The sequence below is a fragment of the Rhinichthys klamathensis genome, unplaced genomic scaffold, assembly GCF_029890125.1.
Source record: "Rhinichthys klamathensis goyatoka isolate OS25496 unplaced genomic scaffold, OSU_Roscu_1.1 h1tg000396l_1, whole genome shotgun sequence".
In the NCBI taxonomy this organism is placed as follows: Eukaryota; Metazoa; Chordata; class Actinopteri; order Cypriniformes; family Leuciscidae; genus Rhinichthys; species Rhinichthys klamathensis.
Genome location: NW_026606898.1, coordinates 678,861 through 703,340, shown reverse-complemented (window position 1 = coordinate 703,340; position 24,480 = coordinate 678,861). Strand labels below are relative to the sequence as shown.

General features: G+C 36.4%; 1 protein-coding gene across 1 annotated transcript in view; it reads right to left on the bottom strand.

The window, feature by feature from the left end:
* The window catches only part of waplb (WAPL cohesin release factor b), a 79,269-nt gene that overhangs the window by 10,971 nt on the left and 43,818 nt on the right, over positions 1-24,480 (bottom strand). Inside the window, exons 6-17 of the mRNA XM_056234503.1 lie at positions 24,260-24,355; positions 20,459-20,620; positions 14,979-15,115; positions 14,778-14,889; positions 14,458-14,685; positions 13,447-13,558; positions 13,148-13,245; positions 12,149-12,225; positions 6,420-6,592; positions 4,129-4,244; positions 2,338-2,502; positions 1,910-2,117 (exon numbers count right to left, since the gene is read on the bottom strand). Of these exons, the coding sequence (XP_056090478.1) occupies positions 1,910-2,117; positions 2,338-2,502; positions 4,129-4,244; positions 6,420-6,592; positions 12,149-12,225; positions 13,148-13,245; positions 13,447-13,558; positions 14,458-14,685; positions 14,778-14,889; positions 14,979-15,115; positions 20,459-20,620; positions 24,260-24,355 (1,684 nt within the window). The remainder of the gene's footprint in view (positions 1-1,909; positions 2,118-2,337; positions 2,503-4,128; positions 4,245-6,419; positions 6,593-12,148; positions 12,226-13,147; positions 13,246-13,446; positions 13,559-14,457; positions 14,686-14,777; positions 14,890-14,978; positions 15,116-20,458; positions 20,621-24,259; positions 24,356-24,480) is intronic.

Sequence of the window (24,480 nt, the reverse complement as noted above, 5' to 3'; positions counted from 1 at the left end):
GTTGTGTGTTGATTATTATATCTAAAAAATAAATAGCATCTGAATTTAGGTTAAAAGTCTAGGCTACAACCTTTAATGTTAATGTGCGGCTCCCTATATAGTTTACAGATTTAGCAGATTTCTTTTTAATCCTTGTGAAACGTTTAATTGTAATTGAATTCATTTAAAGACAAAGACAATTTTTTCGTTAAACCACTGTTTAAAAAAGAAAAGGAAAAAAAAGAAGCAATTTTAGCTTTCTAAACCGAACCGAATCGAACCGAGACGTCAAAACCGTGGGAAAACCGAACCGTCAATTTTGTGTATCGTTACACCCCTACTGAATAGCCTATAACGCTAGTATATAGGGCATAGAATAAGTAAAAAGAAATCGCTAGTTAATACCACTAACAAGGTTCAAAATTGCTCCACACTAACACGGTAGCAAGATGAGGGTCCCTACCTGCAAACCGAAGCATTGAGAACTTTGTAAGTGTACAGACAGTTTAATAAGAAGATACTTTATAAAGACAATACACTTCGCGTATACAGGCAGGAGCCATCTTTGGAAAACAGTCTCGACCAGTCGAACCACGAAAGCCGTGCTAAGTGAGCTGGTCGATCGGAATTACGTTTGTGAAATCTAATTACATGGAAATGCATGAATTATAACTGTTTATTAAAATATATGGGTGACTAACTACAAGGGAAGGGGCCCTATACTTTCAATATTTCTACCAAAAACATAGCTCAAGCATTTTCATTCATTCATTCATTCATTCATATTCGTCGGTTGAATAATCCGCCATCTCTTCAGTGTGTATCCTGTGGAAGCACTAGTCTCTGTTGCGTTCAGTTTTTTAAACTTATTTTTATTTATTTATTTTCTCTGTTGCGTTCAGTGCTTCTCTAATGTGCTCAGTGTACACATACAAAGTTCTCAATGCTTCGGTTTGCATGTAGGGACCCTCATTATGCTACTGTGTTAGTGTGGAGCTATTTTGAGCCATGTTAGTGGTATTAACTGGCGATTTCTTTTTACTTACTCTATGCCCTATATACTAGCGTTATAAGCTAATCAGTGGTTCGAGCTAAAACTGGGTACATTCGATTAGCATGAAAACATCCCAGAGAACAGTCAACTCGGTACCCATGTGTTATTAACCCATACCTGTCAACACTCCCGTTTTCCCCGGGTTTCTCCCGTTTTTAGCCCTATCTCCCGGACCCCCCCCTGGTTTGTTATTTTTCCCGGGAAACTCCCGTAATTTGCATGGCCCAAACTCCTTTATGAATAATCGGACCAATATGTTTGTCTGATGTTGACCAGTTGCCAGATTGTATTAAATGCACTATATTCACACAATCCACAGACCATTTACAATTTCAACCCATTTGTCACCTCAACCTGGCAACCTATAACCCAGTTGCGCAGTCGCGGAAAGTTTAACCCGAAAGCGAGACATGATGGCAGACATGACGGCAGGTGAAGGTGGTGTCCCCGCAATGAAACTGTAGGCCTAGTACAGTTTGTAACGCGTTGCTTCAGGAAGATTAGGGATAGCTCACAACTGAAGTTATTGCATGCAGAGGCCAGACAGACACACAGACGCACTTTATTCCCAAATCGAACTCGTGTAGCCTAACTGTCTGTCACACGTTCTACCGTCCACATCGTTACTTAATAAACAAAATAAGATAAAAATTAGCATCAAACAGAAATTACCTACATACATAGGGTGTTCGCATAGACAGTAAAAGGGGTGTTCGAGGCCCAAGGCACATACAATACTGCCGACAGTTCAACAGGGAGCGCACAGCTCTTAAAGGGGCCACACCTTATTTCCACTCGTTACAAGTTGTACATTTGCCTGCCATGGCAAAAAGAAAAACTGCATTTGGCTAGTCTCAAGTTATAGTGAGTGTCTACCTTTGTTGAGATCAAGTTCCTCATCCTCCTCCTCTTTCTTCTTGTCCTGTTGTCCTTGGTTGTTGTTCTCTGAAGCCACCCACTGAATCTCTTCATTGGTTTCTTTCCATTCTCCGCTCTGATCCAATTGGGGCTTTGGCGCATCGTTGATGAAGTCATCTGTCTCCGCCTCTGCCAAAATGGCCGCATGCTCTCTCTGAAGGAAAAGCTAGTCATGCAGAAACAGAGGAAAAATAATTACTGATGTTTCGTTAGTGAACCAATTAGTGATGGGCAAAAAAAAATGGTAAACAGTTTCAAAAGATTTAAAATAACTGAAATTAGTAATGCTATACTATTACATCTTTACATTTCTATTAATCCACACATGCATTAATGAAAATTCCAGCATAAATCATTCGTTTTTCTGTATGTCTGTGTGTTTATACCTTCACCAAAGCAGCAATGGCACCGAGAGATCTCTCAGTCTGCAACTCCTCTTTGTCAGACACACACATGGAGTCCCAGACATCACTTCCCTCCATCTGCAGCTCCACTAGACAGTGTCTGTTCCTTGCGCTGTACTCCACCAGATTAATGAGCAAGCCCAGACCCTACACACACACACAATGAAACAAACACAAAACCTGGTTTCACTTTAACAGTAATGTCACACACAACTGGTTTGCACAAATGCATAAAAGATAGGGTTGGGCAAATATAAACATTTTATTAAACATTATTTTTTACATGTTTAAATTATTTAAAAAATATATACCATTTATTGTATTCGTATTGACAAAATATAGCCTTGGTAGTACTTAGTTAAAAAAAATCCATTTTACAAATATTATTTTAAATGCACTCAAAGTTAATATGGGGATTCAATGTGTAAATATATTTATGATTACAAACGTTAAATGTTAAATGCAATAAACTGTAGTTAACCACAGAAATTTGATTATTTAAAAATTGTAATCGATCCAGACCTGCAATAAATAGAACAATGCATAGTAATAAACAGCAAAGATTATGAACATATATATGTTGCACTAAAATGCTCAATCTTTGCCAATTAATTAGTTTCCTAAGTTTGTTGCTATTTTAAGTAACAAGTAATTTAACAAAACTTGGAAAACAAATTAATCAGTGATTTATTTGCATTATAACTTAATGTTCACAAAAAAAGTATCTGCCTAGCAGTTTAAGTAACAAATTAATTTGTTCCTTATGGAAGGAGTGTATTAACGCATTACAATCAATGAACAATAATAACCACACTAAGAATTCAGGGGACCTGTTACCACAACTTAAATAAATGCATGACTGCAAATTAAAAATTATAATTGATTTAGTTAAAAGTTGCAAAAAAAATTGTTGCGTTCTGTTGACAATGTTGATCATTAAATTAACCTAATATTGTGTCTAATATAAACTCAGATTTCTGCTATAATTGAGAAAGAAAAAAAAAAGAAAAGAAAGTTGTAGTAACAATGAAATTGTCTTGATAACTTGGGTTAGGGAAACTGCATAGAGTGGATTTCTAGTTCCCAGGATGCTTTGCATGGGACTGGATAAGGAGCATTAAATGTTGAACTTACTGTACTGTTTTTTTATAGAAGAGAAAGACCTGTTAGTGTTTAATGCGGTTACGTTTGACATTTTTTGTTGTGGTTACTTACAACTGAGAAGACTAAATGAAGGTAAACACTACATTACAGCAATACATGTGATAATGCCAGTGACAAGTATTATCTTATTTGTTCATTAAATCTACAGTACATGCTAAATAAGTTACACTAAGCATGTGCTATGATAGGTGTGGATTGTAACTGAAATAGATAAGATGAACTGGTTCCAGGGCTACAACTCGTGTAGTTGGAGCGACTTTTTTTTTAGTAATCAACTTAAATTAGTTTGTTACAAATTATGAAGTTCCTCTAACTCAATATATTTTGTTGGTTGAACAATCTCATTTGAAGTTGCCATGACAAAAAGAAAATTATGCATAAGGTTTTTTTTTTTTTTTGGTTGAGCCAAGGGTTTTATAATTACCAGCATAATCCTCACAAATAAGCATTGTATATATCTGAACCAGCACATAGCCTTTATTACCAATCTGACCACAGTATGGATTTTTCAATTGTAACATTTGAAAGCACTCTGGAACTAGTGGACACTGCTGATCCTCACTGAATGTATACTGACACTGACTGATATTAGTAGAGCTGTGTACTCACCAGGACTCTGATATCGAACCTCTGCTCCTGCGGCAGGTACTGTGGGACCCTGAGCACACAGTTCAGCGCTGTGATGATTAACTCCTCCTGCTCCCCTGTCTTTGTGCTGCCCCATTCTACAGACAGATAGAAAACGCACTCAATGGCTGCTGCATATACGAGTTCAAAGTTAGTTAATCAGGGATTTTCTCTGACTGTTGTTCTCCAAGCTGCTCACATTTGGCTTATGACCGGGTACTCCTGCATTATGCTAAAGGGTTTGGCAGCAATACTAGAGAGCAGCTAGCCAAAGCAGCACTGCTAACATAAATCCATTTGGGACATCGAACAAAAGCCATGCAAGGAAGCCAAAAGACTCTTATTGACTTTAAGCCTTTCAAAAGCAGAATAACAAACGTTCTATTAGGCATAATGTAATGAGACAGTTACTGCAGCCCAGTTGCCTGATTGTTCAGCTTCCAGCACATATTACAGTTAGGGAGTAACTAACTAAAAGCAGCAACATAAGCCTGTAATGACTAATTGATAGGGGTGGGCGATATGAGCAAAAATTCAAATAACGATATTTTTCACTGTCCGGACGATATCGATATTATATTGCAATATGAGAAAAAAAGAAAAAAAATTGGAATCACATTTTAGTACACCTTAGTTAAATTATAGGCAAAATATGTATTTTAACCATATAACTAGAAAAAGGTGAGGGATTTAATTAGACATAGACCTGAAAAATCTTTTTTTATTGTGCCATTGTTTTTCTCAAAAAGTGCAAACGTGCAACATGAGGTAGGCCTGAATTCACTTGCTATCTCTTTCCACTTTTTATTTTGCGGGAGTCAAAATAATTCCTTCGTTAATTTCGTAATATGAGAAACACTGGAGTTTGGTTTATTGAATACATTATAATCATTAAAAATGAAATAGTGTGATTTCAGAGAGGATTGACACTTAGGCTTAATTTAAGACAACATTATGTTAACCGAGAAGTTTTTGTATACTGACCAAAAGAGAGAAGTAGGCTACATCCTGTTAATTCATATACCTCTTATATAATAATTATATATTACTATGTATCAATTTACTAATGCTCAGACACACTCTCTGTCGCTCGCGGAGTTCGCTTCGCTTTTGTCCAATCCGGCGCCTCATAGACAGACGCTGTGTGTGTGTGTGCGCGAGAGACGCGTGAGTGACAGAGACAGAGAGACGGAACGAATACACTGCGTGTTTTTAATAGCGTAAAAAAATAAATGAATAACGAAACGCATTATGTAGCGACCGGTGTTGATTCTGTGGTGCACCCGCAACGAATTAGTCTGTGTGGGAAACACTGGACTGTTTCCATGCTCTCTGTGTTTGATTATTAATGCATGTGCATTACGCGAGTTGGACACAGAGAAAAAGGTTAAACGTTCAGTTCAGCCTCGATTTTGTATCGTCATTAGTAGGCCTAGTGTTAAGAGCTGTAAAGAGTACCAAATTTAACAAAACAATGTAACTGAAAAATTTGAATTTATGAATATCTAACAGTATTCTCGGTATCGCAAAATCCATATCATGGTACAACATAATACCGGTAGTCACGTTGATACTGGAATAGCGCCCACCCCTAGTAACCAATAATGTATTTCATTACTAATTAGTTAGATCTGTGTGCTGGAGAACCTCTGTCAGTGACAACACATTACAGCAGTAAAAGAAAAAATTCATCGGTCAAAAACGCATTTGCACAATGCTATCGAGCTGCTGTGGGAAAGCTTCCAAATTCTTGACTAAAGCCAAAAAGTATTCTTTACATTTTGACGTGAACTGAACGCTAGCATATGCGCAGTCAAACTCATAGCCTTTCAAAGTATACTCCATTTGATGACGTGCATAAACATGCACAATAAAGTTTCAACTTTGTCCAGAGTCTGCGCCATTTCTCTCCTGAAGTTTTACTTTAACTGGAGATGCAGCCATCTCAACCCCCTCACAGAAGCGCTCTTCAACTCAGCCGTCTACCTTTAAAAGTATTTTTGTTCCACCTCCGTTTCTTTTTCGACTGTAAAACAACAGGCCAGTATTGCCTCCTTGTGGACCAACTAATCTAAGCATACAACATTGACGCGGTAAGAAAAATCGAGCTGCATGCGTTCAGTATGCACATACTGTTGTAAGGACGAAATTTGCATTGCATATGTACGCATACCCTTACGCAGGTATGCTTTGCCATTTAGAGTTTGGAATATATTCCTTCACAGTCAAATTGGAAAATTGGTTTTGTTAAACATTCTGGTCTTTGTACTTACCGTTATCATGTGTGAGATTTAACAGGACTCCAATGATGGCTCGCATACAGTCTTCTACGGCTTTCCCCACATTGCTGTTGCTGCAGTAGGGTAGCGGTGTGCCCGACGAGCACAGGCCTCTGTTCACCTCTCGACTGTACCTCTGGATCATCTCCTCACAGTGCCATAAGGCCCTAAAAACACAAAGTCAAAGATGTCATGTTTTGATAATCAAAAACATCTTAAAAGGACAGTTCACTAATTTTCTCACACAAAAGTTAAATATCTTCTAAAGTCTTGGTATATGTAGTGCACGTCAAATAGTTTTTATGGTGTGTTTTTTTTTAAATTAAATTTCAGTGTATGAAGCACAGCATGAACATTCTTCAAAATATTTCTTTTTGTGTTCCACAAAAGTCAGTCAGTCATATGTGGTTCAGAACAACAAGAGAACCAAAAATTACACTGTGCAAATTAATTTAAGGTATTGGCTCTCAACGAGTGGGTCACAGACCTGTTCTGATAAATGCAAATAATAAAATGCAGCTAACCATATAATTGTGCATAGCTAGGATAGTAAAATAAAGAGCCTTATCCTGTAAAATGGAGGATAAAACAAAAAAAATTGTGGATCCAATAAAACTCTGCGGTATTTTGGCACAAATTAATTTGTCATTTGGTAGAAGTTAGTTAAATTAGACATGCCAACATGGATTGGTTGCATGACACACCCTCTTTCTCAAAAACCATAAACATGCCTACATTCAATGCGTTTACAGGGTCATGAAATACTACAATGCATTTTAACAGAGCAACATACTCATTGTGTGTGTGTGTGTGTTGCACATAATAAAAGACAACGTTAGCATCTGTTGATTTTAATTGTAGGAGAAAACTGGTAAATTGTTGCACTATTTATTAGTCTTCAGGATTTAAAATCTTTGTGTGAATGTCACAGGATATATTTTTTAACACTTATAGTACATTCATGACTTCTGTGTCTCATAAGTATTCATAAGACTGTGTGTCTGATGGCAGTTCTCTTGATTATTCACAACAGCACGTGATGCTTTCCTATGACAGATGCTGTGAGACGTAGATGCTCACGTAGTTAGAGTGAGAGATGCATTCATGGGTCACAAGTGAGTGTTTTGCTTTGAGAGTTTCTGCAAGGCACAAATTCTTCCATTTAACCAAGAGTCTCCAAAATTGGATTCATCTGCACCTTGAGTGTAAAGTACTTTAGAGCTCCTTAACATGATGACGGCTTGAATAAAATAACATAAAACAAATTAAAATTGAAAAATAACTCATTTGTGTCTCAAAAGTTATTAAAAATGCAATAGCACGTTCATTTGTGTACTTTTGATTTAAATTAAAGCAGTCAAAGGATATATGTACCATGTATAATATTTGTGTTGATTTTGTTGTATGTAATTGTTAATTGCCGCATGCATTTGTCGGAGCCTTTGACGCTTTTAACTCAATGAGAGCGAAATAAAACCGTCTGAATCAGAAGACGTTGTTCTGTTGTCTGTCTCCCCTCTTGACACACCACTCCGCAGCTTTCCACGACCACTTTTGTAGCATTTTTCAAAACTGTGGTGAGAACTAACTAGAGCTGAAACAGGGAGTTTCATGGCCCCTTTAAAACCTGGCTCTGTGAAGGACAAAATCTGTGTCCTGCAGCAAAAAAACAGCTAAGAAACTAATTTAAGGACCCTAGCAAACTTCATATTTTACTTTAAGGACAAAAATAACTGCTCTTGATAAATGAAATCATAATTTACAGTCTTTCACAGTGCATCAAAAGCCTCTTAATGTACAAAGTGACATCACATTAGAACATTTTAACTCTAACTCTAAATCTGGTCCTACAAGTGCTCCATCAGCATTCAAATAATGGCCATTCAGAGTAACACTCGAGATGGAAAAACAGCCTGCAGCATCCTAATGGATCACATTTACACCACAGCCAAGGTCAGCAGACACTAACACAAGCTGCACTAGCTTTCTCTAGAGGGGGGAAACTTAGCTCTTTCTCTCTATTAGCCCCCAAGGTGTGTGTGTGTGTGTGTGTGTGTGTGTGTGTGTGTGTGTGTGTGTGTGTGTGTGTGTGTGTGTGTGTGTGTGTGTGTGTGTGTGATAGCAACAGAGAGGCAGTCAGCAACCAAAGCACAAGTGTTACAGTATGACCAGCTTCGTGCAAAATCCCACTAATGCGCTTAGCATAATGTGAGGTCATTAGCGAGCGAGATGGGAAATGGAGGTAGAGGTTCATGTACTCATATATTAGTGGGATCATTATTAATGCAGGCCTGCCGTACTCTCTTAATTGAATTAGAGCCAGCTGAACGAGCTCTTCCAAAAGTGTGTGTGTGTGTGTGTGTGAGCAGACTTTGTTGACTCATCCAGATCCTCTTCATAGTCCTGAGCACCCGTGTTTAGTTCGCTTTGCACTCTTTGAAGGGTCTGACCTCATCTAGAGAGCTGGGCCATCAGCTCATAATTACATTAGCAGTGGAAGAGAGGCCAGACTGCCTCAAGCAGACAAGTATGAGCTAGATTTACCATAAGAGATGCTTAAAGGGTTAGTTATGTTGAAAACAACTTATGTTTTCCAATGCGAAATCTAAGCTACAAAACCTTCCATCCATTACGACTTCTCAGGGCTTCGAGATTGAGACTGTATCCCAATACAAATACCTTGGTATTCTAATTGATGATTCTCTCTCTTTTAAACCTCACATCCAGCAGTTGGTGAAAAAACTGAAGTTAAGACTGGGTTTTTATTTTAGAAACAAGTCATGTTTCTCCTTTGAGGCAAAAAGAAGGCTTGTTGCTGCCACTTTCATGTCAGTGCTGGACTACGGTGATGTTATATACATGCATGCATCCATTCAATGCTTGAAATTGTTGGATACTGTTTACCATGGAGCCCTTAGGTTCATCACAAACTTTAGAGCACTTACCCATCATTGCTCTCTGTATGATCGTGTTGGTTGGTCGGCATTGTCCACCCGTAGGCATAATCACTGGCATATTCTTATTTATAAAGGTATTCTTGGTCTGCTTCCCCCATACCTTCAATCGTATATTAAAAAGAAAGGCACAGGACAATATTGTCTTCGTTCTGAGGACTTATTGTTGTTGTCCATCCCTCATGTCCGGACTGAAATGGGAAAAGGGTCGTTTATGTATGCGGCCCCCAGCGCATGGAATCAACTGCAAAATGTCTTAAATCTTCAGGAACCAGTTTCACTGGCTGCTTTTAAATTACTTTTAAATGATATAGAGGCTACACATCCTGGCTGTAGTTGTTATGATTAATTATTTGGATGATCCTTGCTTCTATGTTTTATGTTTATGCTATATGTTATCTATGTTATTATATGTTATATATATATATGTTTTTTATGTCTGCAACTTTGTTATTTGTGCTGCTACCTGTCTTGGCCAGGACACTCTTGGAAAAGAGATTTTTAATCTCAACGAGTTTTCTTCTGGTTAAATAAAGGTATATTATATTATTAGTTCACCCAAAAATGAAAATTCTGTCAGTAATTACTCACCCTCATGTTGTTCCAACCCCGTAAGACTTTCGTTCATCTTCGGGAACACAAATTAAGATATTTTTGATGAAATCTGAGAGCTGGCTCACTCCTTCATAGGCTGCAAGGTAATTGATATCTGACAGCCCAGAAAAGTTAGTAAAGACATCTTTAAAATAGTCCAAGTGACTACAGTGGCTCAACCTTACGTTTATCAAGCGACGAGAATACTTATAAAAAAAAAATAAAAAAAAAAGACTTTATACAACTATTCATTTTCTTCCCTGTGGGCCTCTGAGTGAGTTCACGTAGTGTAACAGCGCAGCGCTTCTGGGTTGTACGTCAGAACGTAGGCTCACTATAGGCCAGCATCACACACGACCACGTCGGCCAATAGTGAGCCTACGTTCTGACGTACAACCCAGATGGCTGCGCTGTTACTCTACGTCAACAGCTTAGGAGAATGACATGGAAGAGAAGAGATGGTTGAGTAAAGTCGTTATTTTAGGGGGTTTTTTGCACAAAAAGTATTCTCGTCGCTTGATAAACTTAAGTTTGAGCCACTGTAGTCACTTGACTTGGACTATTTTAACGATGTCTTTACTAACTTTTCTGGGCTGGCAGATATCAATTACCTTGCAGCCTATGAAGGAGTGAGACAGCTCTGATATCACTAAAAAATATATTAATTTGTGTTCCGAAAATGAACGAAAGTCCTACGGGGTTGGAACAACATGAGGGTAAACCCTTTAAATATGCTTTACTCTCAATATACAAACTGAAATCTGAAAATGTGAGTGGTACTTGCCCATGTAAAAATCGCATGCCAGGGCGTTGCTTCATGGCAGTTTTTTGAGTTGTTTTTAGTGTGTTGCTATCTGGTTGCTGGGGTGTTTGCTATCGTGTAAATTCTTACTGGCCCAAATCAAAAGAGCCTTCACATCTCTTTGACATTATGGTCTGTAGATATGGCTTTGCTTCCCTCTTTCAATGTAAGTCTATATAAATTGTTACCCGTTTTATCATCTTCCAGTTCCAGGCAAGAATTTTGATTGCTTAGAGAGTATGAGCACTTTGAGGTATCATTCATGTCTGCAGCACAAAAAGTGTTGTGACAATTACATGCTGGGCATAATGGAGATAAAAATATCAATTCAAAATAGTGATTTCTGAACCCAAGGCCAGCAAAAAAAAAAAAAAAAAAAATTCATAACGCATATGGAGAAAGGTATAATCATAAAAGTAGTTAATGTGACTCATGCGCTAGGATGACCCTTTTCATAGAATGTAATAAAGCATTCCGCATTCGGCAAATATATTTTTAATATATATCTTCATAAAATGTAACGTACATTACGTACACTATATGTAAACATGTACAATATACTTTGTATTATATTACCCTGGCCATTAACTGCTGCAATTGGGTTTCTAATACAATACTTTTGGAAAGAAATAATGGATTTTTCTTTTCTTTTGCGGTTTAAGCAAATTTGCTGCCATGTAACTCCATAGAGGTTTACACTGTAAAGAAAATGTGAAAGTAGATCCAAAGTCTTCTGAAGCTATAGCTGTGTATGAGGAATAGACCGAACAGCAGTTTTTTAATCATAATCTGACTACTATCAGTTCATATTCTAATATTGAGCATGAAGTTGTGTGATGTCAGATCCAGATGAACTAGCTTTACAGTGCTTGACCTCTCCTGATATTTGTAAACTTTCATTGTATGCAGCGTGTATATGCATTGTTTGGGATGACATGAGGGAGTAAATGACAACTCATTTATGGACTAACTATCCTTTTAAGTGCTCTTAAGTTGGACACTTGAGACAGTATGCAACTCGTATTAATGTTTGAAATGATTGGTCTCTTTAAGAAATGTCAGCATGGCTTGAGCTGTATCAGAGGGTGTTCTCTGGCACAGCAGCTCTGTGCTTATGGCCTTGGCAGCTGGTGCTGTTGATAAAGTGTCCCTGTAGCTATTGGGGTTGTTAATGAGTCTGGAGGCTGTCTGCTGTAATGAGCAAAACTAGCACAAAGTCCACGGTTAACCTGCACCCTGCCTGACTGAAGAGCACCAGGAGTCAGTTCAATCAGAGTACTGCTAAAACAGAAAACATGACAAGAGTACTGCTACATTACTGTAAAACCACAGCTAGACTGCTTAACAACTGCATTTATTTTGGAGGCACTTACTTTGCTGAAGACACTATGAGCTGAGAGTCCTTGTACGCGATCAGGTAGGCCTGGTTTTCTGGATTGTGAACGGTTACCTGTATCAAGTGAATATATACAAAATATGTATACATTTTAAAACAAAATCCCCTAAAATTGTCAAAGTAACATTGTAAAAATGTTGAGGTTGGTAAAGATTTTTTTTAAAAAACGTTTTTGCAATAAGTCTCTTATGTTCACCAAGGCTGAATATATTTGATCAAATTTGTAGTAAAAAAAAAAAAAAAAAAAGGCAATATTTTGAAGTACTATTGCAATTTAAAATAACTTTTCTATTTGAATATAGCCATTTTAAAAATGTAATTTATTCCTGTGATGCAAAGCTGAATTTTCAGCATCATTACTAAAAAAAACAGCACTTTTTTAACATTATAAATCCATTTACTGTCACTTTTGATCAATTTAATGCATGACTGCTGAATAAAAGTATTAATTTATTTCAAAAACAAAAAACTAACCCCAAACTTTTGAACTGTAGTGTAGATCACAAGACCACATCTTTGGAAAGTCACGGAAAATGTCTTATTGTAAAAACCATGTGACAGCATATATCATTTTATTCTGTTAATGCTTTAATGTACTTGACTTTTAATTGAAATCTATGTTAATGGGGTTTGTGGTTCAAGGAGAAACAGCCTGGATCTACTTGATCTAACTTATTCAGGGAACATCTTCCACCTTATTTTTAAATATGACTGGGTTGGGCACGGCCATTTGTAACTTGAATGTGTGAGGCTTCTGGTGTCATTCCCTTCCAGTTATTTTTAGTTGTACAAAACTATCCATTATGCTGCTTGATATTGCAAACTGGAATTTCTTATGGAATGTCTCACACATTCACAAAAAATAGCTTACTTCAACATTGCAAAATAAGGTGGATACTGCACCTGGTTGCACGAAACAATAAAAATGAATGTCCAAGAATCACAACTCAAAAGTGCGGATGAGTATCAGACTTACACTTTCTAGAACACGAAGACATCTCTCAGCCCCCCACAATGACGCCACAAGGTTCTCCTTATCATCCTCTCGGCTCAGGTTCTCCACACACTCTTTAACTAAGGAAACACACACGCACATAAACTCAAGGTTAAAAGCATCTTATTAAAAAATGCATGCATCTTAAACTCAGGCAAAAGGGATGGCCATCACTTAATACAAAATTAACATCTCTCTGATCTTCGATTTTAAATGAATTTTAAACAGATCATTAATACTATACAGGTCACTTCAGCAAATACACTGTAAAAGCAGAAGACCTTTATCTACAATGTGGTCCAGGCCTCCCAGAAGCCGGAGTTCTTCTTTAAACCAATCCCCCGCTCTCTTTGACGTCAACGACAACAACGTCTCCATGGCTAAATGTCCCGTCTGCCGAGAAAAAGACAATGCACAATCAGTCTGAGAGATATTATAAAAAATACATTCAGCTATAATGACTCCATTATGCAAATGTGAAGTTCTATTTGCTGAACAGAACATTAAAACAAATGTAAATGGAGGGCGTGAAATGCAAAGAAACACGACTTGATAATATTAGTCAGTCTTATGGCTCAAGCAAAAACATTAAAACAAGTAAATATAATACTTTAGTAAAGGGTGTTTTGAATTAATGTATGAATTTAGAGAGACAACATCTTGTAGAGGGTTTAATCATGGTGCTTTAGTGTGAAAACAGTCCAAGTAGGCGTTCACACAGGATCTGTTGTGTTCAGTTTGTGTATTTTTAATTGCTGGCCTATGTGCACATGCTCCAGACGGATGTCTTTGACAAGTGAGTCATGTCTCTGTTTCTTTCAACATCAGCATTTTCCAAAACAACATGTAAAGTACAACTCAACTTTTAAAATCCTTGAATTCTATTTCTTTCTGATTACTTTTCTGACCGCTTACAAAATCTACACCGCAACAGCATGCTAAAGCTTCTCCAAGAAAGTCGATAAAGAGTCCAATTTTCTTTTAAATAATATTAGTAATTTTGGAGTGAACTATTCCTTTAACACAGAGATTAGAGTTAAGACAGAGACAATCCACCAAATAATAGATTTTGAAAACATCCCTCCTAGAATGCACAATCCAAGCTATGAAGTGCATCCACTAGAAGCAGAAACTGAACCTTTCTGAAAACTCCAAATGAACACAATCTCTCATCCGCATGGTCTATCACAAACGCAGAATAATAAAAAGTTTGCAAATGGAAACAAACAGAACTACAGCACTGCTGAAAGAACATCGCCTAATAAACAAGCACAAGCTGATCTCAAGCTCACCGTGATATTCTCCAAGTCGAGATGCTTATTGTGGACGGTTTCGCAGAGTTTGCGAATCTTTTCTTTCACTTTGTTCATCTCTTTTGTCGTCAACTGATCAGCAATGGATTTGTCCAGTTCTAATTCCAGTAAACGAATCATTAGATCCAAACTGGCCCGATCCAGGTCCATATTCAAGCGGTCTCGGCTGAGAATGTACATAAGAGAGGCCGTACACAAAGCTAGATTCTGAGGAAGGGACAAGGACAGCAAAGTAGAACAGATTAAATGTAAGACATCAGCCAGTACAAATTTTAGGGGAGTCAAAAGTCTGGACTTACTGAATGTTGAGGTGCATCACTGAGAGTTTTAAAGACCTGAGCCACTTTCCCACGAGCCCTCAGGTGCATCCTGAAACTGGGCATGGCGCATCTCGTGGCCAAACTAATAACACTGCACAAGGATTGTAATGAACAAACATTAGGTCATAGCTTAAATATTGGATAATGGTCAGAATATACAGTGAGAAATGATTTCTGCACCTAAGGCAGCGTGTGTTAAGGGGTTGACCAGTCTTCAGACCAGTGGCAAGATACTCAAAGTCATCGGTGAACTCCTGATTCTCGCCAAACTCTACCACATCATTGAAGTGCTTCACATGCTGGACAACGGTGTACAACTGTATAGAAATAGAAAGCATGTAAGCAAATAACATTAGTAACAGCTACCTCAAGCGATTAAAGCAATGTGACAAAAACACACGCAGACCTGACCCAAATGTTTTATGTCGCAATTGTTACCATCTATTTCCATTAGTTTATATCCGGCTGGTCACTTTTATGCATTCATTAGCCGGAGAAGTTGCATATTTAAAGCTAGTGACATGATTGCTTTCTCAACATTGATATGTTCATGCAGCCGACAAAAACAAACAAATCAGAAACGCATTCGATTTCAGTTTTTTTTTTTTTATCACTTCAATACATATAGTTATTTTGATTAGATAATCATCAAGTGTTCTAAAAGAGAAGCAAATAAAGTGAGAGACTACATCTAATATAGGTCTACATTTATGTAATTTTAATGCTATGGCCTTTGCAGTTATTTAAACATGGCCATCTTTAAGCATGACTCTTTGGATTTATATGAAATGAATAACACTTTACAATAAGACTTTACAATAAGATTATATGAATAACACTTTACAATAAGATTCCATTTTTAGCATTAACTAAGGTTAATCAGTGTTGTAGAAGTATTATTCACTGTTTGTTAATTTCAACATTTAGTAATACATTTTAAATTGAGTTTTAATTTTAATTTGATCTGTTATTACCTTAGTTAATGTACTATAAACTAACATGAACGATCAAGATACAATTGTAATGCTCAAATATTAATGCATGCAGTAAAACTGTATATTGTATAATGCATAGTTCATGAAAGCTATATTAAATCCTTGTTAACAAATGGGACTTGCAAAGTGTTACCTATGAAATTTACGAATGTTTCTAGGTTATAGAAAAAAAAAAAAAACTTATTTGACCAGTAATATTTTAATGTTTAAATTATTTTCTGTAGAGTTCATTCTGTAGAAATTCTCATTTTAATATATTAATTTTTATATATTTATTTAATTTAGCACATTTCAGTTCAGCACTGTTTTACTTGGAGTGTTATGTTTGTTTTTAATCCAGTATCCATTTAAAAAATATCGGTTGAATAATCGGTTATCGGCATGTATGGTCAAACCTAAACATCGGTAAAATCCTCTATCGGTCGACCTCTAGTGTTAATCTCATCAACAGAATTACTGACAGAAACATTCTCTGATGATGGGTTTTGCTTTTCTGAGGTATATAGGTATATAAATACATAAAGCCTCTCGCTGACTCAAACACCTCATTCATATAAACTAGGGGTGGATGATATGACCAAAATCTTATTTCACAATATGATTTTTTATTTTAATGATAACGATATATAACTTATTTTATTTTAGTTAATAAAAATAACAACAAGGAAGCAAATTACAAACGATAGGACAAATGCAATACAACAATGATACATGTTGTTCAGGTACAATAGATGTATTTAACATTCAACAGAAATTGAATAATGAAATGAAAAAACCAAAACATTGCATTGTCTTCACTGTATGAATGCATATAAATTGATTCTTATTAAATATATCAAAGTTATTCACTCAAAGAGCAGTGAGTGATTGTCTTTGTCTTTTGTTGTTTAATTAAAATTAATGATATAGATGGCAGCAGGTTTATTAGGCTGGCGTCTCTTTAAGACCTAATGCTTGGATCTAATACTGATACCAAGCGTGCCGCACAAGCCCTGAAAAGTGACAGGTTCTCTGAGCGAAGTAGTCACTGAAGCACCAACACTGTATTTTGAAATGACTGTGATTGTATTTGACCATCCAAGGCCAATAAGCCGCAAAAGAAAACTGAATTCGGAATTGCGTGCTGTCAGAGAGGGGGCTTTCTGTTTCTGTAGAACTCTTTTTAGCATCACATTTTTTTATTAATGCATGTTTCTTTATCACTCTAAGTGTGTCAATAATGATACAAAATTTATATCATCCCAACATTCATACTACAAAAATGATCCAATCGTAACAATTTGTTTAATGTCATCAGTTAATTTACACTATTTACACACAGTACATTAGGTCTTGAAGTGTAAATACAAACTAATAGACAAACCGTTTATTCTATTACATCTAATGTGTTTTCTTTGTTCTTCATTTTATTACTTACTACTATTCAAACAACATTTTCAATATTTGAGAACCAATTTTAATGGTATTGGTACAGACTACAGAAATGTTGGTATCATGACAACACTAGCTACTCCAATTACTGTCATATTAAAAATAATAAATTATTTAAAAGGCAGTTGTCTGTAGCAGATGAAGATTCGTTCCACAGGGCCCATGCAAAGGAATGTAATTTCCCAAGGCCAGCAAAATATTGCATGTTACGCTTCATTATTAGCTGATAATGTAGACCTACAAGCTAATAGAAAGACCCCAAATCAGAGTTATAACAAACAAAAGCACCGTCTTATTTGTTATACCTGTTTGGGGCCTGAAAACTGCCTAAATGTAGAACAATCCGAACAGCTTACAACTTTTAGCTTAGATGAAAACCAAACCATTCATTCAGTGAGTGGGCAGAGTAAGGGGTGAGGGTTGTAACGTAGGTGGGCTTGCACAACTTTCTAACTGTTTAACACCAAAAATAAGAATTACTCTACAGAACATCAGTGCTTTCTGGATCCCATCAATAGGTATTTATGTTTTATTAAAACAGCTGCACTACTTTGTATGCATACTCAAGATAGAGCTTTATGCCTTCATCATTGGTTCCATGCCACTGAATTTCAAATTGAATTGGCTCCTGCTTGGGCCTTCAGTATTAAGTTGCCAAATGTTCAAATGTCTAGAGGATTATAAATGTCTTAACGCAGTAGTTAAGCCAATACCTACAGTAATAAAGAATCAGCTTTTTATTTTTTCAGTATAACACGCACGCGAGTGTTTCAAAGATGTTTCCGGTCTAAATCAAGCCCAGGCCCGGGACAAAAGGTCCAGTTGCACCATCTTATTGGTGGCATTGTGCATGAACTATCTGGATTTGTGTTGTCAAAATATAGATTTTGATATACATATTGATTTTGTATATTTCAGTTCCAGTACTCATTTTCAGCATCTCAGATAAGCTTGGTTTACAGTAAATGCAGCAAACTAATTAGGAATGCAATGAGCACCAATTACTTTGGTTTTATTTTCACATAATTTCAAACATTTTTGAGGACAGGTTACAACATTTCATGCTTTTCACACACATCACAGCTTTTTGATGAGAAACATTTATAACAGGGTATAACAACTCTGAAGTGACGTAAGCCACGCTTGTTATTGTGGCTTTTATTTTGACAGCGCGGCGGACCTTTATTTTGACAGTGCTGAGCCAGACCCTGAGCATACAGTGCTCACATTCTCCGTGTTCATTAGTTTACGATTTGTCTAACAGTCCTGTCTAATACGTTATTAGATAGATCTATTAAACATAGAAAGTAGATAGGAATGAAAAGTTAGTAGCGTTTGCCGTTTGGATGATGTCCAGTGTTGCTAGCTGAGCAGAAACAATCATGTTTGACTTGGTCCCCTCAAAGATGCGTTGGATTTTCTCCTTAGCGTAAAGGTTAAGAGGCTCATCTATCACTGTTTCATGTTCGTACACGGATAGTTCCTAAAGTGCTGGTTTAGACCCTACTCTGAAGTAGGAGTTAAATTAGTTCCTCCAAAAGGCGTTCCTAAAACAAAAATCATTCCTAGTTCCTGAGGTGCGAACACGCAGAAAACCGGGAACTTCCGCCAATAGTTCTAGGAACTATGACAAATGTTCCTCCGGTGCGAAAGCCCCTATAGTTTACAGTACAGGGCAAGTATCACAGTGTTCCCCATTCATTAACTAGACTAACAGTCTAATCTGTCCCGCCAAAGTTTAATAATGAACAAAGCATATTTAAACCTCCGATAATAACAAATTAAGGTATTTAACATTGTGTTTTGCATCATTGCTTTGGCAAGGTATCTGTCAAATGAACAAATATTGACATGCTTAATCCCCTTATCAAGTCGCAAAAGGCTGTGACTTAATTAAGTCTGTTTGTTTCATAGTGACGTGTGCACTTTGTGGACTGCCCACGGGCCGATCATGCAAGCAGTAAATTAATGCAGTTAACTTAATTTCTGCATGTGATATGAATTTACCATGTATTTGGGAACGCAACAGGCACCAGTTATGCATTTTCACAATTTCCAAATTTTTTGTGAAGAAAAGTAATGTAATTTATTAAGTATGTGTATGTATGTGTGTGTGTGTATATATATATATATATATATATATATAAGACTTTTTCTTTTCAAAGTGCACCAGATTGATGCGTGTAAATTTAAAATGTATTATATTTTGTTATGGAGGATCTATAACCCCCATTGAGGGACCGAGGTTAACACCCCACCCCCATAGTCTTACAAAAGCCTGTGGGATTTTCCAGTGAGAAAAATTACACATTGTATTAGCAGCCATGATTTTAACATCTTTCAAGACTCATGCTAAAAGTTCAAATATTTTGTAAAAACATAAAAATAATATTTAACTGGTTTAAACATGCAAACCACTTTCTTTCTTTTTTTCAAGACAAAAATTGGATGTCACTTGTTGAATTAAACATGCAACATAATGTGGACGAGACAACATACATACATCTAAAATGTTTATTACTGCATAGTGTTGCATGCTATTTTGAAAAAGTAGTAGGCAATATGCACGTGATTTGAAGCTATGCAGCGAGTTTTTACATTGTATAAAATCAGAAGAGGGTGTCAAGTAGGGCTGCACGATTATGGCCAAAATGATAATCACGATTATTTTGATCAATATTGAGATCACAATTAATTATCATGATTATTTGTTGATTTTAACCAAAAAAATTGTGTCACATTGGCTAATTATAACTGCTTTCACATCCATATTGTGCTACATTCCTGCTAATGTACAAATATGTGCATCAAAATAAAATAGGTCCTCTAATTCACCAAAATTCAGTGCATCTCCTTAAAGAATAAAGAAAACAAAGAAAAAGTAGCAAAACTTCAACAGGGCACTATTTTACATTTTACATTGTGTAAATATATTTTAGGAAGCAAAATATAAACTTGCATTGTACCTGCATAATGGATGTGAATAAAACTCCAAATATACAATAAATAATCAATGTTACCAAATGAGAACATTTCAAGGCAGAACTATGCACTATGCAAGTTCGATAAATGGATAAAATTCAGAGTCATTGTTATTTGACGCTTAAGAAACTTTGCGACCGGAATGACGCATTTTAAATATCGCTCGATCACGCGAATTTGATCGTGGGTAGCCAAAATCGTGATCAAAATTAGATTAATCGTGCAGCCCTGGCGTCAAGTGTTTGCACTCACCTCTTTGTGTTCTTTCCTACATTTGAGTGCAGTGACCATGTCCTGGTAAGGTTCTGTGGGGATGGTGGTGGACTTGGTGACTTTGGGAGGAGGGGCTGGAGCTTTGAACACTCCGTCGTCCTTGTTTGAGTTCGACTCTTTACTGCCTCCTGATGAAACAGCCTGTGCAAGAACGACTCAGAATTAAAGCATAACATGTTTGGAAGCACTGGCAGAGTAGATTCACATACACCATGAGCTGCCAACAACCAACCCACTGCTGGTTATGTAACATGATGACTAAAGATGGGCTACAGAACATTATAAATTCCTCATGCAGCAATGGCTAAAAGGCCAAATCCACAACCAACAGCAACGCTGCTAAATAAAACGCTTCTAAGATGGCCAAGCGCCACATCCTTGAATGAATAATGCAATGTTTTGAAAACTTGTTCATAGGAACAGTACAAACGGAGGTGCTGAGCTAATGAGAATGCTTACAAACAGTTCAAGTGAAGCGGAAGCATATCTGTCAGTGTGCTTAATATTACAGTGGGCTTCACTGGTGGCAGCAGATGCAGGCTGCCTAAATTGTGTGGGATTGATTGTGTTTAGATGGCAAATGTAGAGAGCGAGGAAGAGGTTGTTAGTAGAATGACAAGTGCATAATGGGGGGAGTGTTTGCACAAAGCACCAAATAAAAATTCACCCCATTTGCTTTAATACACATTTCTGGTTTTAATGTGAATGATTCAACAGACTCGGTTATTAAAGAAAAAATGCTCGTTTCGGAATCATTCATTAAAATGTAATAACTTGCTTCACCTCGGAAAATACTTCACCAGTCTACTATTTAATGTTAAAAAAAGAGCTGAAATATAGAAACACGCTGACAACTGTAATTGCAATGTGAACACAGCCCAAACATGCCTAAAGACTCGGGCTATCCCTAACAATTATTTTGGTAATCGACGATTATTCTTTTTTTGTGGTAACAAAAATAGACCTAAGTGAACAATAGGCTTTAAAATTACTTAAAATACATAGTTTAAAATAATAATAACAATGAGGCAACAATAATTGGTTCAAAGGAAGTATCAAAAGCAAGTAATTATATGGTTTTATTGAACAACACTGTTAAAATACATAATGTAATATACATAATATAAAAAAAATATATTCATGTACATAAGGTATTATAACAAATGCCCGAAGTGTGTGCCAACGGCCTGGTGATTGTTGTTGTTTCTTGTTTAATTATTGCCAAACATCACTTAATTCAAACGTCCACTTAATCTTTCATATTTGGCCACTTCTTTGCGATTGAAATCCCACAACCATTGCCATTTCTTGAACATCAGAACATGCAAACTCAGAGTGTGGGTTTAAACTTATTTTGTAATCGTGATAAACAACAATTTACATATTTAGAAACATTGATGTATTTACCCGTTTTAGAGTAGGTTTATAAATGATAGCACTATGCTATGATATTATGATTTAAACATTTTTCATATATTGTGCAGCCTGCGGATCACGGATTTTCACTTCTGAAGCCGCGGCCGCGCAGAAAAGAATAAAATGCCACGCAGAGGACTGACGCGAAATGTGTGGGGAAATCCATTTGATTGTAGTTTAAGTGAGAAATAATTTCAGTGCTCTGGTCAACCGCTATAGAGTGAAAACTGGTGAATGCAGTTTGCAGGTTTCATAGAAAGAGAACGATGTGAGCACGTGTGTGATTGGCAGTGAGTCGTGTGTGCAGACCAAATAGCTCAATACGAGAGGCATATAAATATATACATCATAAGCAATAAACAATCATTTAACTTTGATGGTTTAATGCTTCCTGTACACAATTAATTGACTGTACAAAAACACTTTATGGTTTTCCAAAACCATCTCAGTGTAACAGCTTAGTTTTCTTTCATACTATATACTATTATTGTAAAGAATTGAACTGTCCTGCAGAAGATTTTGTAAATTATTTTTCATAGGTAAAGGATTTTTCATAGGTATTTTTCATACCATTTCTTGGTTAAGACTGTACAGTTAACAGCACTGTAAAAAAAATATCAGGTAACCTAAAATGTGCTTCATTTAGTGACTTCTTAATTAACTGCTTGTTTTTCAAAAATATGATTTAATACCAATAAGATATATCAAGGGTCAAATAAAATAGAAATGGCACATTCAATGTTGAAACCATTGTTTCTCTACGTATGCTGTACAGGTCAGGTATAAAGAATATTTGGTAACGCTTCCTTTTACAGTACAGTACTTGTGTACTTACAGTGTACTTACCAAGAAAATACTGGCTAATATAAGGTAAGTACATGGGTTAGGGGTAGGTTCAGGGTTAGTACCAAGTTATTACCCAGTAATTATAATTACTATAATAAGTACATAGTAAGTACATGGGTAACAGGACTGTAAAAGGAAGTGTTACCGAATATTTTTGCTCAGATGGCGAAAAATGTCCGCCCAATAGAAAAAAGTTTTGCTCAGCAAGAAAAAAAAATTAGAGGGAACATTGGCACACACCAAGTCAAAACCCATATCTACAAGAAAAATGTTTATTCAACTTTTTTTTTTCATGATACCATAAATGTTTTATTAACATTGAGACAGAGAGCCTATAAATGAAGACCTACTGTAATGCACAGATCTAATACATTTTTTTCTTTATTTAATTTTTACCCAGCAGTTAACCAAATGTTCATTTAAGAGATAGAGAATCTTGGCGAGTATTCACGCTAACATTGTCTGTTTATGTGTATATCGGAATCGAGCGCTGAGAGGTGCGCACGCTTTTGATGTGTCAGTCGGTGCGATTAAGATTGTTTTGTTTACATCAGCATGAGTTTGAAAATCACATGTTATTGGTTCAGAGTCATGCCATTGAGATTTTGCTATGAATATTCATAAAGTTGGAATGTTGCGCTTTACAACGATACCAAACTTGTACTGAGGGGAAGCACCAGTCGTTCAGAAGTGAGCAGAGAATAACACCAATTATTCATGGGTTATCAAAACAAAGGAAAGATTTAGGAAGGTATACCTTTCAGAAAACGTACAAATAAAGATCATTTTAGATGTTTAATTACTTTTTGGAGCATTGGGATCACTAGACGAGAGCTTATTTTGAAAACCTAAAATTCGACCAAAATTGACATTTTCACTTGTAGCTCGTAAGTAGCACGTGTGCATTCCGACTCATTTTGCGCGAGTCACATATAATTATATAATTGAATATTAGTCATTATTTATTTATTTGGTTTTAGTTTGTTTGCATTTTCCATATGCCAGTAGTTTCAGTTTCAATTTAATTAAATTTGTTTAGAGCTAGTTTACAATAATTGTTTATAATGAATGCCACTATAATTCATATTTCATACTTTTCACTCCCATGCGATTTGACAATGCAATTTTGACCCGATGTGACAGTCAGATGAGGCTCAAATAAATTAAATCATTTTTTATCCTCCACAATCTACTGCAAATTCCATCCAATCAATTCCTGATGAATAAAATCAAGTCTCTCCATAAAACATCACAAAACTAAATTAAAGTGGAAGGTGAATGTCATTTCATATTGACTTTAACAGCTGGGTTCTGGTGCGAAGCTATTACTGTTCAACACTGAGGGAAAACCAAAGCAGAAATGTGTGGAGTGCTATCATAGAGGTAGGAGATTTCAAACAAAGGTGACAATAAACATTGTGGTAATAGTATCAGAAGTGCTTTCTAAAGTGGACTACGCCTGTGTGTGTAGTAGTTGAGGTGTTCAGTGGAGAATCCTGTGCTTGGTGTTATACTCACTGGAGGAGCTTGAGATCGTGATGGAGGCGTGGGTAGCAGTTCTTCTAGCTCTGGATGGTTCCAGTGTCTTGCATTATACACAGCTTTAGTAGGCGACTGCGGAAAAAACAGACAAACACTTTTACACTGAGGGCATTTTTATACAAGAGCTTATTCCAAGGTTCATTTAATGTCTTCATTGTCTTTGCTCTTTGGGGTCATTAGGCTTGGGTGTCTTGTAT